Source organism: Rhagoletis pomonella, unplaced genomic scaffold (assembly GCF_013731165.1).
Source record: "Rhagoletis pomonella isolate Grant_MI unplaced genomic scaffold, Rhpom_1.0 Rhpom_scaffold_00006, whole genome shotgun sequence".
NCBI classification, from domain to species: Eukaryota; Metazoa; Arthropoda; class Insecta; order Diptera; family Tephritidae; genus Rhagoletis; species Rhagoletis pomonella.
Window position 1 is genome coordinate 17477554 of NW_023458560.1, and position 16281 is coordinate 17493834.

Sequence of the window (16281 nt, forward strand, 5' to 3'; positions counted from 1 at the left end):
AAAAAAACTTTTTTTTTTTCAAAAAAAAAAAAATACGTATCTTGCTTTTATCAGAAATGGCGGTTATGAATTTCCAAAAATAGTGTTTTTTTTAACCACTCTAATGCACGTACAAGTATATTACATAAGCGATATCTCGAACTTTTGACCAGAAAAATACGATGTTGTTTCATTTTGTTTATTATCATATCAATCAAAATTTACAATTTTATATTACTTTATTATATTATTATTGTACAAAAACTGAATTCCGGTAGACAATTGCATTTAATGATGCGTTATAATTAGAAGTGACAAATTACATATTAACACACACTCTTTGATTTTAAAATTATGAAGAAATTGCTGCTCTTAATATATATAAATGTTACTTAATTATTATTATTATTATTATTAATATTATGTTACATAAATAAATAAACGTAATAAAAAATTATAATATTAAAACTCTCTAAATGCTAACATTTTAATTGAATGTGTTTAAAACATTCAAACTTAAATATGAAATCAATATTTTTCTACTTTTACGCTAAACCTTCTCGCTAAGTAAAGTATTATTATAAACGGATTTGTGTAAGTACCTAGTCTTCCCAGATAGAACTTCTTAATTTTAATGAGCAACCAAAAAATCATCTTTGGAAACAAATACAAATGATCGAAATTGCTGGAATAGGTACACTTTTACGAAAGCATGTTGAACTTTTTTTTAATTTTGCATATGTTTGAAACTTCCGCGTATACGGCTTGTTTTGAAGAATAAACTATATTTTAATAAAAAAATTAATAAAATCATACAAAAATATAAATTGTTAAAGATTGTCAATACAAGAATTCAACACAAGTCGCAGTCAATTCAAAATCAAAACACTATAACGTACGTGATCATTTTTATACCGGAGCGCACTTGTGCACAAGGGTATTATAACTTTATTATAACATAACGGTTGTTTGTACCAGCCTAAATGAATCAATATAGGTATAGACATACTATACCAATAAAACAATTAAGTATGTTTTAATAACCAGTTAATTAATAATTTAAAATAACTCTTAGCCTATATCGCTGGATCATGTAAATTTTCCTGACAGAATTGACTAGGGTACGATATAAAGTATCGTTCAAAGCAACGACGAAGTCTTGATCTATTTTCACAAATGATTACTCAATGACATCAGAAAAAGGGATTCATAGTAGAGACGGGAAAAAAATACTATACAAAAATAGATGTTGACGCTGAGATATTTTAGTACAACTTTTCGGTCTCATTCTCGCACTTTTGTATTAGGCTTACAATTCGTTTATTTTTGTAAAAATATGTAACCGTAAAACCTATTGACTAAAGCAATGAAAATAACTTCTGAAGATCAGTAAGAAAATTTAAATAATTAGATGAACGAAAAATGCGTATTGGAACTTGTCTTGTGTAAAAAATCGAATAGATAGGCCTAAGTAATTTATGTTAATATTTTTGGCGTAATTCCAGATAATCCGTGCTTAACGCGGTTGGGTCTTTCCGGTTACACACTTGGGTGCTGGGATGGGCCGTAAAAATTAGGCCCGCGCTCATTTCTAGTTCAAAATATTGGTACACGCTTCTTTGCCAATTCTGATATCTGGTCACCGCTCCATGAACGTAAAGCGCACGAGTTTTGTAAGCTCCACAAAACAGAACGTTCGGCTTGTCGGAATATTAACGGGAGAGTAGACAGTTAACTAGCCATTGAAGGTTTAGAGATGAGGAAGAGATAGAATTCGTGCAGCACTTCCAATGTGAGTGCCTCTCACTCTGTAGAAAGCACGTCAAACTTCCAGGGGGCCTTTTTCGATAGCTTAAATAGTTTAGGGAAAATTTCATTATGGCTACAAGGAAGCCGCTGGAAAAGCTGTATTGTTTAGAGACATTGGAATGAGAAGCGACAAGTCTGGGAAAATCCTCTCCTGAGCCTGTACAGGCTCGAAGTGAGTACTTTAACCACCTTCTAAAATAAATCAAATTATTATATTTTTAATTTAAATATACTTTTTGACTACAGCATTGCCTGATTTATTTGTCTGCTGTGGCTCTTTAGTTCAAAACAAATTTTAAGTGAATTAAATTAACTAATTTCATTAATGCTGAACTTCCACTAGGTATTAAATGACAACATTTTTAATGAAAATGTCCCCGCAATTATGTTTACAAAAACAGTCATTAAGTCTGTTTCCACATGGCATTTTTTTTAATTTTCATTTTCATTTTTTCATTTTAAAGTGTGTCCAATAAATGATCGAAAGTTGCAAATTTTCAACAAAAAACTCGATTGACTCAATGAAGGATAAGTTTTCTGCGTTTTTCTTATGAATTTTTGTGAGAAACAATACCCATTATTCAACAAAAATTTGATAAACTTTGCATTTAAGTTGCTTTTTTTACGAGTATTCTTATGCTAGACTGGAAAACATTTCGCTTTGTTGTTTATCAGAATTTCATACATTTTTTTCTGTTTCATCTTTTAGTTTTTTAATTTAGTTTTTTAGACTTACAATAACATACAATTTTTTAATTTTATGACACATTTATTGTTTGTTTATTCTATCTAACGTATTCTAAGTGGATATTGCTTAAGGCTTGTTACGTCTATCCAATTCATTTTTAAACGATCTACTACTTCATTTGCTAGCTAATCCCTATTTTTACAAGTGTTTATGAATTTTTTAAGTCAATTATAATATTTCTTAAGACATTTAGTTAATTTTCTTGTTGTCTTAAACCTGTAATATAATTTATATGTAATTAGTTTACTTAAAGCTTTCGTAAGCTTGTGTGTTTCAACTTTCTACTGGATGGAAAAATAGCCATACATGGCGTGCTTCAAATGCTTAATGAATGCAGTTTTTTTTTAATGGAAAAAGCTCACTCTACACGTGCGGCAATATCTCTTGTGGTTGTGCGGCTGCAACATTATTGCCCACCTGTGCAGGCGGCGGTGGCGCACCCGTGCCGCCACCGCTACCCTCGACAGAGCCGCTCTCTGCCTCCGAATCCTTGATGGAACCACCCTCCTCGTCGCCGACAAGCGCGCGATACTTCTTGGCGATCGCTTCCCAGTCAGCTACATTCTCGATGCGATTCCGATTGGCAGCGGTAAAGCTGGTCTGCGATCCAAGTGGCGATAGATGTACAACGGATAGAGCCACAGAGTCTACTGGCAATCGAAAAAGTTGAGGAGTAACGGTCGTTGGTGTTGATACATAAAAGTAGGGCAAAACAAATTAAATGAGTTTATGTGCTTATTCTCGAGGGATATGGGTGAATTGCGAAATTTTGAGCTAGCGCAAGCTAGAGAGCCAATTTAAAGTGACCTAAGTGGGGTAGAAAAAAGACTTTTCTCTTTCATTAGTTTATTCAAAAGTGCAAATATTTACATGTGAGCTTTCCAAAAGCTCAACGCGCTTTTAAGCTGCTTGGTTCACTTCGCTACGCGTAGCTGCAAAACTCTCAAAGCACACTTTCGCTTCACAAGCTCAATTCATTTACAACAGTGACGACCAGAGAGCACTTAGAAGTACGCAAACTTAAAAAAGCTCGCCCGCGAGCCACATTTTGGACGTCACTGATTCGCAACTGCATTACATTACTATATACATAGTTTGCTGGTGAAGTGAACGTGGCGTTCGATGTTTTGAACTAAAATTGGAAAGCAGCATTGCAGCGACACATACATTTCCTACCTTTCTTGATCTTCGAGAGCCATTTGGCGCCAGCCTTTGTGCGCGGGCTGGCCTGACGTATTCCCATCATCTGTACCAGACTTGGACGCTTCTTTTTCTTCATGCGCGCCTATGCGATGAAATTGGCATGGGTATGTAGTTATTGTGTATTGTGGGGTTGATGATCGGTGATGAGCAAAACGTAAACGCAAAACGCGAACACGTGGGCGTTGGCAGTTAGCAGTTGGCAGGCAATTGGTGACGGAGGCAAGGACATGAGACAACAACAACAATAACAAACACACATGAGTACGAGCTGCGGCAATAAGACGAACACTGACTAAGATTCGTGCTGTGCGTTTTTAGTGCAAAAGTGTAACTACTAACTAGGGCTTTAGAGAGTGTACAGGACCAGTAACAGGGTGAATCTGTGAGTAAAAAGTGTGAAAGCGTTTGAAGTTTTTGACACATGTAAGACGACAGTATAAATTAGAATATCACGTATTAGCTAGAAAATGAAGGTAAAATAAAGTAAAGGGTGCAGGATAAATAACTAAAAATACATACGAAATAAATATGGTGTTGCCATTTTGTTTTAAATGGGTTGGGGAAAAGGTCAACTATTTGCCAGTTAGTTAAGAGTGCTTTTGGGAACAAGTTTTTTTGTTCCTATTTTTTATTTTTATTTTTTTTGTGGCGGATAGACCCGCTAGAGCAGCTGTTATACACATTCTTGTTGTTTACCTTGACCTTCTCGACGATCCATATAAACCATGTGGTAACTAAATTAAGCGGCGAGGGCGCTGTTGTTGTGCGATGCATATTGCGTATAAGCTTGGATAGGCCAAATTTCCATTCAATATCGGATTGAGCCTAAATTTCTCGAAGCAGCAGCCATAAAGCAAATTTCGTTTTGTTTTCAAAAAACAGCAACGCATTCCAAAAAGTGGAGGCGCATAGTAACATATATGATGGAATGAGTTTTGTAGAGATGAAGATTTGCAATCCATTAGATGTGCATATTATTTATGTTTGTGTATGTCGATGTTAAGATGGGAGAAATAAAGAACAAATATGCAATATTTAATTTTCAAAGCAATCAAAATTTTCTAAATTTATTTTATCAATCATCACTTGTACGCTGAAAAAGACGTATTAATTAAAATACAAATACATTCAAAGGCCTGCAAGCGTCGAAAATTATATAAAATTATTTCTAATATTGTTATTCTTTCAATGCACTTTTTTCGCTATACAATATTGATAGATATTTTTTAGTGGTTTTGAAGTCGAAATCTTATAGCCAGCTGCCGTTATTGTACTCCCTTTAAAAACATTGTTTATTTATATTGTGTAACGCTAGAAGATTTCAATTTCATACGAAAGCTTTCGATGAGCTCTCACACAAAGCGCCGAAAGCTTTCGCCTTTTTATTGAAAGTAAAACAATATTAGAAATTGAGAGTAGATACTTGACAAACAAAACATAGTCATGCAAGAACACATGCAAAAATTTACACAGAAAGCACAGACACATAGTTAACTGTATTGCACTAGCGCTAATAAATTTTTTCACACCGAAAGCTTATAACTTTTGTAAGTTTATGACAAGCTTGGAAGCTCGGCATTTGTGTGAAAGCACATTTTTCGCTTTCCACTACGCTAACACATATTTAATACATACTATGGCTTCTATTCTAATTATCAAAAAAAAAGTTTGCTGAATACAGCACTAAACTACATAGAGAAGCTAAGCTTTTTAGAATAGCACTTCGTCATCGTAAAGAAACAACTGACGAAAATTGTATCTTTAAGACCCTTTTACGGTTAATGTTAACGCTGTTCCTTTGTCGCGAACTGAAGTTGCAAGTCTGGGCAAATGATGGATTTACTTTATATTACTTGAAGACTGGAAATAAGCTTTATAATATTTATGTAGTTACTTTAATTGAAAATGAGCTTTACTAGGCAAAAAGCTTGTTCGTATTTACATGCTTGGAAGCAGCTAAAAGCTTAGAAGCTTTAGATATTTCAAAAGTTTTGCACAAAGCTTCCAAATGTTCTTACCTAAATATATGTATTTATTTTTATTTTTTGGTAACTACGTATTTTAATAATTTCAGCTAAAGCTCGGTTATGAAAGTCTTTAAAATATTTAATCTTAAAAAAATATTAACACGAGGATAGATTGATTGATCAGTGACTTTTTGATTAAAAAACATTTCATACGAAAGCTTTATTTCTCAAATTAGGCGCAATTTAGCTCTATACTTTTAGGCAGGAGCTTTTAAAATCGTGTTTCCGTCCAAATTTTAAATTTCCTCAAGATCCCTAAAAGAGCCGTTCCTTCGATCCAAGCCTTTTGCTGAAAAGCCATATCTACATCTTTGCAAGGCCCATCGGTGATCGCCTTATCTCTTTTCAAGTAGTCGATGTGAACACATTGGTGGGAATATAATTGCATACGCCGACGATATTATAATAGCTATCTCGGACCTCTCAACATTAGCCGATCTAATTCAAAGATCTCTTAACAAGCTATCCCTATGGTGCAATAAGCGACAACTGGGAATAAATCCTGAAAAGACAGACCTAGTGCTCTTAACTAGATAGCACAAGATACCCGACCTCGATGCTATAACCCTTGAAGTAAAGGAAGAGACCAAATATCTAGGTCTCATACAAGATAGGAAACTAAACTGGGGATCCAATATTGCAGACAGAGTAAGCAAAGTAACAGTAGCGCTATACTCTTGCAGCAGGGCAATAGGAAAAAGTCCCCCATCCAAAATAATGCACTGACTATACATAGCGGTAATTAGGCCCATTCTCTATCACGGCATAGTGGTATGGTGGGACCCCCTCGGAAAAGAGTTAAACCTTAAAAATATGGATAAGGTTCGCCTCCACACCCGTAACTGGTGCGATAAGAGCAATACCATCCAAGACACTGTATGCCATGTGTAAATAAGTTGTCAAATACCAGTTATGGTCCTGGTAGAATATTAACGGACTTTTCGGAGCTTCCCGGATTGGTGGACTACGCCCTTTCGGACCCTGCGCGTTTACGACGCTCCCTCAAGGGAAGAGTGGAAACGAGACTCTCTAAGAGTGGTGAGGAGTGACATTCATGTATACATAGAGGGCTCAAAGCTCGAGGGTAGCATTGGTGGGGGTGTATACTGCGAACACTAGGGAATCTCCCTTAGTTTTTGCCTTCCCGACCCCTGTAGCATTTTTCAGGTGGAACTGATGGCAATCGCCAGGGCCACAAAACTGGTATAGTGTGATATGATATTCCAAGCTGATATCTAGATCTTCGCCGACAGCGAGGCGGCAATCAAATCCCTTTCGAAGAAGTCGACAACCTCCATGGTAGCCATGAAATGCCGCACATCTCTTAACGAGATGGCTGATATGGATTCTGGGACACTGCGACATTGAGTGTAACTGTAAGGCCGATGAACTGGCGCGACTTTGCACCAAACTAACTATTCAGGATATAAACGATGAAATAGGAAAACCCTTACAAGCTTGCAAGCTACTTTTTTCCGAGAGATAACCTGCAAAACTGTCAGGAAATTATGGCCGGCGCTCAGCGCTAAACGCAATGGCCTGCTACTGAGCTTAAGTAAGCAGAATATCAGTTTGTTAATATCTGTTATAACAGGACACTGCCTAATTGGCAGGCATGCCTATACTTCTGTAGAAGTTGTCAAGATGAAGAAGAGGAGGAAACGATTCTGTACCTGTTGTGCCGCTGACCTGCTCTATCCAGATGAAGACTTTCAACTTTGGGTATAGACAATGCTTCAATAACATGGAGAGCCTCCTGCGAAGTTAAAAATGGTTTTAGGAGGGATTGCGAGTTGCTGACCCCACATGCGGCATCATAATGTGCTCGGAGCCTAAGTGTGTCTTATAGACGACCGCGACAACTTAACCTAACCTAATATCATTCCATAGATTTTATAGTCGTTTTCTGTTTCAACGACCTCTTCTGGGCGTCCAGACCGAAATTGAGTGAACCAGATTTTGACCATTCAAATTGGTATCACAGAGTCCCCGTACTGCTAATCAAGCCTCTCCTTGGTTTTGGTGATGAGTGACCGATGATTCAAAAAGCCTCTGACCTATCAAGCGGCCCTCTTATTTTTTAGCCGAAGCTCGGTTATGCAAGCCTTTAAAATATTTAGGCTTTGGAAAAATAGTATTATTGTACAAAATATATGTAAGTATGCACGAGCATACAAAAACAGATGTAACCTCATCCCTCGAAGTTCACGCTTTCTGCCTATATAAAATTTTACCAGACCGTTTCTTATTACCACGCTTTCTCGACGACTCAAAGTCAAACCATTAGTAAACATAAACTCACAATCACATACTCAAGTACATGTGTATGTACATATGTACCGTAAAGGAATACTACCTGTATCCGTTGATAGGTGTCAGACATCATAGCAATCAACAGGTTGATTAACACAACCACCGACACCAACATATAAATGCCGAAGACTATTTTGAACAGATATTCCACCCAGTATGGCTGAGTGGGCTCGGCCACGTTTTGTATCTTGTCAACCTGTGTTTGTTCGGTTGTTGTCTGACCGAAAACGGCGAAGAAGAGTAACTCAAACGAAGTAATCGGATGCATGCGCACTACGTCCAGCGCAACAAATACAAACAAACGCATTAACGTATAGCCAATAATAGACAGGACATAGCGCGCAGGATATTAGTAATAATTAATAATCACAGTATGAGAAAAAAAAATCACCACCAACACAGCAATCAAAATATTTGGTGGCGTCCATATTTTTTTTTGTTTGACACCATTTTCGAATTCACACAATAATCGTCAAGTTTTTATTTTATTATTATTATTTTTTGATGTTTGCATATAATTTGTTAAAACGCATTCAATAAATTGCATTTAAAATGGGGGAAGAGAGAAGAGAACACACAAAAAAAAAACGTACAATTAATAAATTGCATGCGATACCAACCTGTATGCGTTGATAAGTATCCGACATCATAGCAATGAGCAAATTAATGAGAACAACCACAGACACAAGCAAATAGATGCCAAATACGAACTTGAACAGAACCTCGGTCCATTCGGGGCGCAGGTGGCGCATTGGATTGACGGTCGTTGTCTGTCCGAATACGGCGAAGAAGAGACGCTCGAACGCCAAAAATGGCGTCATGGGTCCTTTAGAGATTTGCAATATTTTATGTTTTTATATTTTGCGGGATTTGCCACATTCGGAGGGAATCGAAAGAAATGCCAAGATACACTTTGATTAGTAGAACTTCGTGAGTTTTGTTAAAAGTTTGGCAACATGATAGCGCATTTGGACACCAAGTGACGGTGAGTGAGGCGTGACAGCTTTTTTTAATTTTTTTTTTTTTTTGTGCACCACTCACGTTTAAAGCAACACAATTTTGAGGTAAATACCAGTAACTAACATCGATTTTGCTTTGTGCAGAAGCTGTAGGCAATCCCAACTGTAATTGGTTATACATACATATGTACATATGTATGCCATATAGTAGCTTAGGATAAACATCAACATGCGCCTTATTGAAAAGGATTAGTATTTGCAAATAAGTAAACGAAAATTATAGCAGGTGAAGCAAATAAATGAAATAAGTACAAAACAAAATATTTGAAAGCAAAGTTTGTAAACCGTCTATATTTGTCAAGAATGTAACTATGCCTACCTCCTTGTTTGAAAGCTCGCTTTTTTGGCATAACCAGGGACTGAACATAACAGTTATTGCTCAAAATCATGATACAAAAAAGAAGGTAGTTTCAATAAACAACTTGCACAATTGTGAAAAATTCGAAGCGGCATTACCCAATTGTAAGTTTTTTGGTGCGGGACATTTTATATTCTAAATTTGGGATTATAAAGTAAATAGTTGTATTAATATATATATACCTTTTAAAACTAATCAATATCTTATTTTGAGAACGTTTAAATTTTACATTAAATTCGATTACAACTTGCCAAATCATTATTTTAATATTAATACAATTTTAGTGAACATATTTTAAAATTATGTTAGTGTCCTCATGTCATCTCATTAATTCACAATGTAGTTTTCTATATCGGATACGTGATTCTGATGTAATTCTGAAATTACACATTTACACAAATTACTGAAATTACACATTTCGATATGTTATTTAATACATATTATATTGTCTTTGTCCATTTAACAGCAATGGAATTTACTTTGGAACTCATGGGCCGTAAAATTTTTCTAGAAACACATATTGTTTTCACATAAAATTTTGACACACCCAAAATTGAAGGATAAAATAAATAGATAAAAACAAATTTTCAATAAAACTGATTTGTGTTGTCCAGGGTCGTCTTTATTAAATCTTTTGGAGGCTGTTTTAACATATCCTATCTTGAGAGAATGAAGTCTAATATTCTTTTTTGGTCAACTACGATGTTTGATTTAATTTTTTGCAATCATTAGTTCATTTCGCTTGAGGAGTCACAATGCCCATACCGGCTTTTTTTGAAATTTCGGACACAAGTTTTCCAATAATGGTTATAGGCTAAAACAAAACCGATATCTAAAGGGCGTGTAGAACCTCCCATACAAATCGAATTTTTTATAGTGCATATCTCTGGAAGTATTTGTGGTAGGGTCCTGGAACTTTGTATGGATATATGTATATGAAGTCAATCTTAAGCTCATGGAAAAATAAGAGTTTATTGGAAAATGCGGCGTGCCACCGTAGAACTAGGAATAGAGGTAAATGAAATCAATCCCAAACCTATGAAAAATGGGGGTATATGAAAACGATCTCGAAGCCATTGAAAGCTAGCGGTATAAACCAAATAAACTAAAATTCTTGTGACGCATAGATACCTCTGGAAGCATTTAAGGCCCGTCCACATAGAACTTTGGCGTTGCGTTGGCGTTGGCGTCGCTTCAACAGCTGACTATGAATACATGAATTCAAATGCAGCCGTCCACATAGCCAAAATTTGACAACGCTCACGCCAACACAAAGCAAAAAGATGGCCAACTCTCAACTTTTCGCGTGCGTCGCTCGTCAGCTGTTGCAAATAAATAAAATTATGTGAAATATTTTTCCTTTTTAATCAAGTGCGGGCAAGAAATATCGTTTTTAATGCAATTATTGATAAGAAATATTAATTTATCTGTCGTTAGTATGTTAATTTAGTGGCCCAAGGATTCGCTGCCAAGCGTTCATTGTAGCAAGCATACTTTTAACGTGCGTTCTGTCAAACCAACGCCAACGCCAAAGCCAACGCGAAAGTTCTATGTGGACCGGCCTTTATTTTTCCAACGGAAGTATGTACAGGAAAACGGGCGCGACACCTTCTGGAAAGTAACATGATCACAGGGTGTATCCCAAGAACCATTTTAAGCAAAACCTTCAGGGATTACATTCTCGCCAAGACCCATAGGTATAAGCTGAAATTGCGTCGCAAGTTTTATGATCGGCTTAGGTAAGGTTTAACCACTTAACCCCCCTTTGTTTTCGTCGCTACTGAATTCTATAAACTGTCAGCTTTCATACAATTTAAAATGTACATGTAAGAACAAAATATTTTTAAATAGACAAAAAATTAATAAGAAAATTTGAAGGATTTTAGATATTGGGTATGGTAGCACGAAATGTCACAATCTGCTTAATTGTAAGGTTGTTAATATGGCGACGAAAAAGTGACAATGGAACTACCTTGTTTTTTGTATCATGCTCAAAATTGTCATGGAAAAATTCACTATGAAGGAAATATTCTACAACTAAGTGATACAGACCAATCGATTACTTTTTTCACCGAGACTCGAATTTTAAAATAAATTTTTATTGCCGATTGATATAATTAACAGTCAACGACACATTTAAATGGCTTAGTCAAATGCATCTTCATTTTTTATTTTATTCCATTCGAAATAGCCGATAAATCATTTGGGGAACGCTTCCACAATCCATTAAGAGAAATTTGATTGACCAAAAAACATGTTAAAGTGGATGGAATTTGAGTAACTACTTTCGTAATATTGCTGACCTAACATTTTGCTGTTTGATTTTAATTCAAAAGTTGTTCGAAGAAAATTTATCACTTCCTTATCATTTTATATGTTGTACGATCTCATTGGTCACAGTGCTGAGCACATTGAAAACGACGGGCTACGGGCCACAGCTTCCAATTTGTTATCTTCTTTATCTAAACGCATGATTCTTTTTGAACGCGGCAGCGATGAGTTTGACATAAAAGAAGAGGAAGAACCTTATCTGTCGCTGGAAAAATAGAAATAGATCTAATCTGGCCACAGTCATAGTCGTCGCGTAGCCCTGTCGTCGCCAAAATTGACATCTATATAAGAATACGCGGAAAGATAATTTGACAGCTGTGGTCCGTAGCTCGTCGCAGAAAATATGGATATACAAATCTGTATCGAAATCGGAAGGATATCCACTTAAGGCTTAAATTCTTAATCAATACCTGGATTTTTAGTGAGCCAGGTCATGTTAATTCAAAAACATGTAATTTTTTGCTCTGCCCGTTCATAAACTAAATTGACGACGACCTACTCCATTTTATAACAGTGCAAAATCAATTTCATAATAAAGCTATTTTTTTTATTTTTATCGAAACAAATTCTCCACCTCCATCATTTTGACCCATTTCCAATCTGGCGTTACGTTATGCTCGTATGAAACAGTAGTGGATTTTGACTTGGGTAACAAATTTACAAAACTTTGCGAATCGGGCAAGTTTGTGTAGTAATATTGCAAATGCGTATGGTTAACTTTCCAAGTTTTTAAATGTAGAAACATTTTCTGCTTTATGTTTAATCAGCTGAATTATCTGCCGTGACGTTACCTGGCGTTGCGTTACTAAAACTTCCATTGAAAAAGTTTTGTTAATATTGTTCTTGAAAGAATTTTTTACGAGAAGAAAACATGCATTTTATGTCGAACGTACTTTTTATTTCGACATCAGCGACACCAGCGATTCCATTTTTGCAAACATGCCGAATATAAAAAACAATCAGAGCATAAATAAGGTTATACAAATATATCGACCCTGGCGCCACCTGACAAGACCCTTTTTGGCAAAAATGTTTCTGCACCTGTACCTAAATCTCCGGTAAAGTACCGAAACTTTTGGTTTTGTACCGTGTAGCGAAACGAAGGTTTGGGTACAAGCAAATGTACCGGAATATGCAAAGGTATGCACATTTTTAGAAAAAAAAATCAAACAGCTGTTTGACTTGAAGTTGTGTAGCAACTTGAAAGTAAAAATTGATATCAAGTCGACGTTCAACTTTAAATGTGCGTGTGTGTTAGTAAAAAAGTGTTAGTGTATTGCAACTTGAAACCAAGATCTTGATCGTGTAACGTCCAAGTTATTTCTTTATTTTATCGGCAATATCGATATTTTCCCCATCACTAGCTCAAATAAGAAAGCGAAAAATGTCAAACCTCAAAATGAATCCAATTTAATTGATACAATTTTTCTGTGAAATTACATCGGTTATTTTGAAAAAATCTTAAGAAAATTCATAACTTAACTCGGAATTGCACATTCTTTTCGAAGCAATGACTGAAGGAGACTATTTTGTTTTGAAATTTAAAAAAAAATGTTGTAGAAGTGGGAAAAAATAATAAAAATTTGTTTTAACTTCAGACTTATTCCAACAACTTTCAACACATTTACAATAGACCTCTGCATGAGTCGATTCTAATTTCAAGCCAAAGAGAGTACAGTAGAATTGTGTATTCTATTTCAAGTTCAAAACACCCAGCGTTTTGAATTTTGTATTTTATGAATATTCATTGCGTTTCAAGTTTTCTAACTTCATATAGAATTATATAAATGAATGAATGAAAAACCTTAAATTTATTCAGACTCAAATTTATTACAATTTATATGATATTTTGTGTTTAGCATCGAAAACGAAAAAAAGAATGGAAAGTGTAGAGGAAAATGTAAGTACGTTTAGCTTAAAATGATGTACGTATGTATGTATAGTGAATCTACATTTCGGTCCATTTAATAATGATAATGGTATATGTTTATAATAACAGAACTCCGCAAGCGCATTATTGCAAAGTGCAAATATTCTGAAAGAGAAAAAAGAAACAAGCAGAATAGAAAACCTCAATGTGAACCATTTCAGTTGCGTCGCTGGACTTTTAGAGCCATTTGATTATGCTTCTAAAAAGCTTGAAGGGAGTAAATTGCCCACAATACATTTGATAATTCCATATTTAACAAATTAAAAAAGTCCTGTTCTGCTGGTGAAAATGATATCGAATTTATAACTCAAGTAAAATCGGTTCTCCTCAGTGAAATTTTGGCAACAGTTTTCCCACATTTTACAAAATACCACAAAATTGCCCATTTTTTTCCGCCAACAAATAAACTACTACAATTTTCTTCGGATGAAAAACTACAAGTTATCAGAAATTGTAAGGAATTAATGACTAGCTTTATTGGGCATGGATCTGATGGAAATATACAAAGCAACGACATCTTGGAAGATAATGCGTTCGCAGATTTTATCGAAATCAATCATGAAGGCAGCGCCATGGCTCAAGTAGAAATTTAATAACCGAAAAACGTTGTACTATTGCTCTTAACCCAGACAATGTAAATAAAATAATGTTTCTGCATTCAAATATGGAAATATAAATATACTATATGTTGAAACCAATTCGATTCTTATCTAATGACTCTCTTTTATGGCGCATACAAGTACAAAATATGTATAAGAAAAGTTCAATAAATACAAGGAAATGTAGGTATTTAGATTTATAAAAATAAAAAAAATTCCATCATATTCACTGAATTTGTTTTCACATCGTTTGAATATTGTAACGTCGACAATCATATCAGCAAAGCTATTCATTTAAATTCGATAAAATTCAAACCCAATCACATTCATTTAATTTCAATATGAATGATTCATTTGCCGTTTAGAATGGATTCATGCAGCCCTCTAATTTACAATGTGCTCACAAAACTTATTTATTCTTTAAATAGTACAAACATTCTTCCTTTCAAAGACTATAAAACTTAAAATGGGGTAAAAATTAACAGCTGAACATTTTTTAGTGCGGAAAGTCATGTAAAAATGGTTTTTTAAGAATAAGTCGAGAATTTGAGGGTGTTGCAAAAATTTTAAATGCAGTTTCGTGAATTACTTGACCAGCCCTACGACGTGTACTAGGTCACTTAAAAAGTTCACGATCAGTGTAACACCTTGTGATTAAACATAAGTGGCAAACAATATCACTTCTAAATGGGGGCGCTATAGATTTGGCCAATACTGAATAATTTGCTTCAAATTAAATTTGTAATCGATTTTATAACATTTACGTAATAAATAAAAAAATCTCAGAATGAACGAAATTAATTTTACTGTACATACCTACGCCTTACAGTTAACTAAAAAGAAAGGTATGAAAAAAACTCCATTTTGGCTGCTTTTAAGACTTGGTAAAGACGAACATTTTTGTGGCGGCGAAATTCTCGCAAAAAAAAACAAAAGGACCAGAAGTCAGCCAGGGATTGATTTGTAAGTAAAATCCTAAGAACTGCGAAAAATCGGAAAATAAGTATGAAATAGCTGGGTCTTTTACTATAACTAACTGGGACTCCTGAAATAAACTCACCTTCTTCTTTACCATACCCAGTAATAATTCTTGCTACAATTGTATGGGTCATCATATTATTTACTACCAATCCGATTCCATCATTAAAGTAAGGTGGATCAAGGCAACGAAAGAATTATGTGTCACTTGTGTCAAAGTTATCGTTTTCTGAATGTATGCCGCCTACGACTTCTTGCAAACTCTCATCCCTCTTTAGTTTTCTACAGGAAATTCTGTTTAGCTGTCTATTCGTTGTATGCATACCAAAGATCAAAGATCATATAACTTATGGTTCTTTCACGCCTATAAAATGTGCCCTGCTCGTGTAAACTCGTTTATATTTACCTCACTACCTATAAGCGCCTACTTTAGTTCTGTTTTCACATCAAATTTAAAAGTCTTGTGACTTATGGTCTCGAAGTTATAGTTGATTAAAAATTCCACGCCTATAGGGTGTGTCATGGCCCCTTTTCAGAGCCCACTTTTTTATACCCTATGTTATGTATGTTATGTTATAACATGTGGTCGATAAAGCAGTAGTTGTATTTAACCGGAGTTTCTACCTCCGATTTGTGCCAACCAGGCATTGTGCAAACGGCCCTTAAAATGGTCCAAATGTGCATTTGGTCAGCTGTAGGTTTGTATCATTGCTTTGTTGTTAGTTTAGTACCAAAATAGTTTGTTTTTTTCGTCGTTATCGTTTGGCGCTCTAAGTTAAATTTCCCGAGCACGCCTGCTTTAAAGTTCGACGAAGCTGAGTGGTAAAACGTCTCTTCACTAAATCAAAATAATAAGTAGTCGTATATAAGTACAAAAAATCATAAGTATGTTAATGTAAAATACCAAACTTTAGAAGTGTTAGGGTGTAGTAAATTTGATAGATTTTTTAAGCGAAAAGTGGTGCAAACAGCATTCAACTCAAAGGG

The 16281-nt window shown here is 35.2% G+C and overlaps 1 protein-coding gene across 4 annotated transcripts in view; it reads right to left on the minus strand.

Annotated features, from left to right (window-relative positions):
• Nucleotides 1-1979: 1979 nt before the first annotated feature.
• Nucleotides 1980-16281, minus strand: part of LOC118740455 (serine/threonine-protein phosphatase 6 regulatory ankyrin repeat subunit A) — a 233659-nt gene continuing 219357 nt past the window's right edge. For 2 of the 4 annotated variants that reach the window (XM_036472008.1, XM_036472006.1), the window contains 4 exons: nt 8123-8352; nt 4436-4564; nt 3713-3821; nt 1980-3183 (listed from right to left, as the gene is read on the minus strand). In XM_036472008.1, coding sequence (XP_036327901.1) covers nt 2900-3183; nt 3713-3821; nt 4436-4564; nt 8123-8352 — 752 coding nt within the window. In that variant the 3' untranslated portion in view covers nt 1980-2899. Of the gene's footprint in view, nt 3184-3703; nt 3822-4435; nt 4565-8122; nt 8353-8699; nt 8906-16281 lie in introns of all 4 variants that reach the window. The other 2 variants (XM_036472007.1, XM_036472009.1) reach the window with 2 other exon arrangements.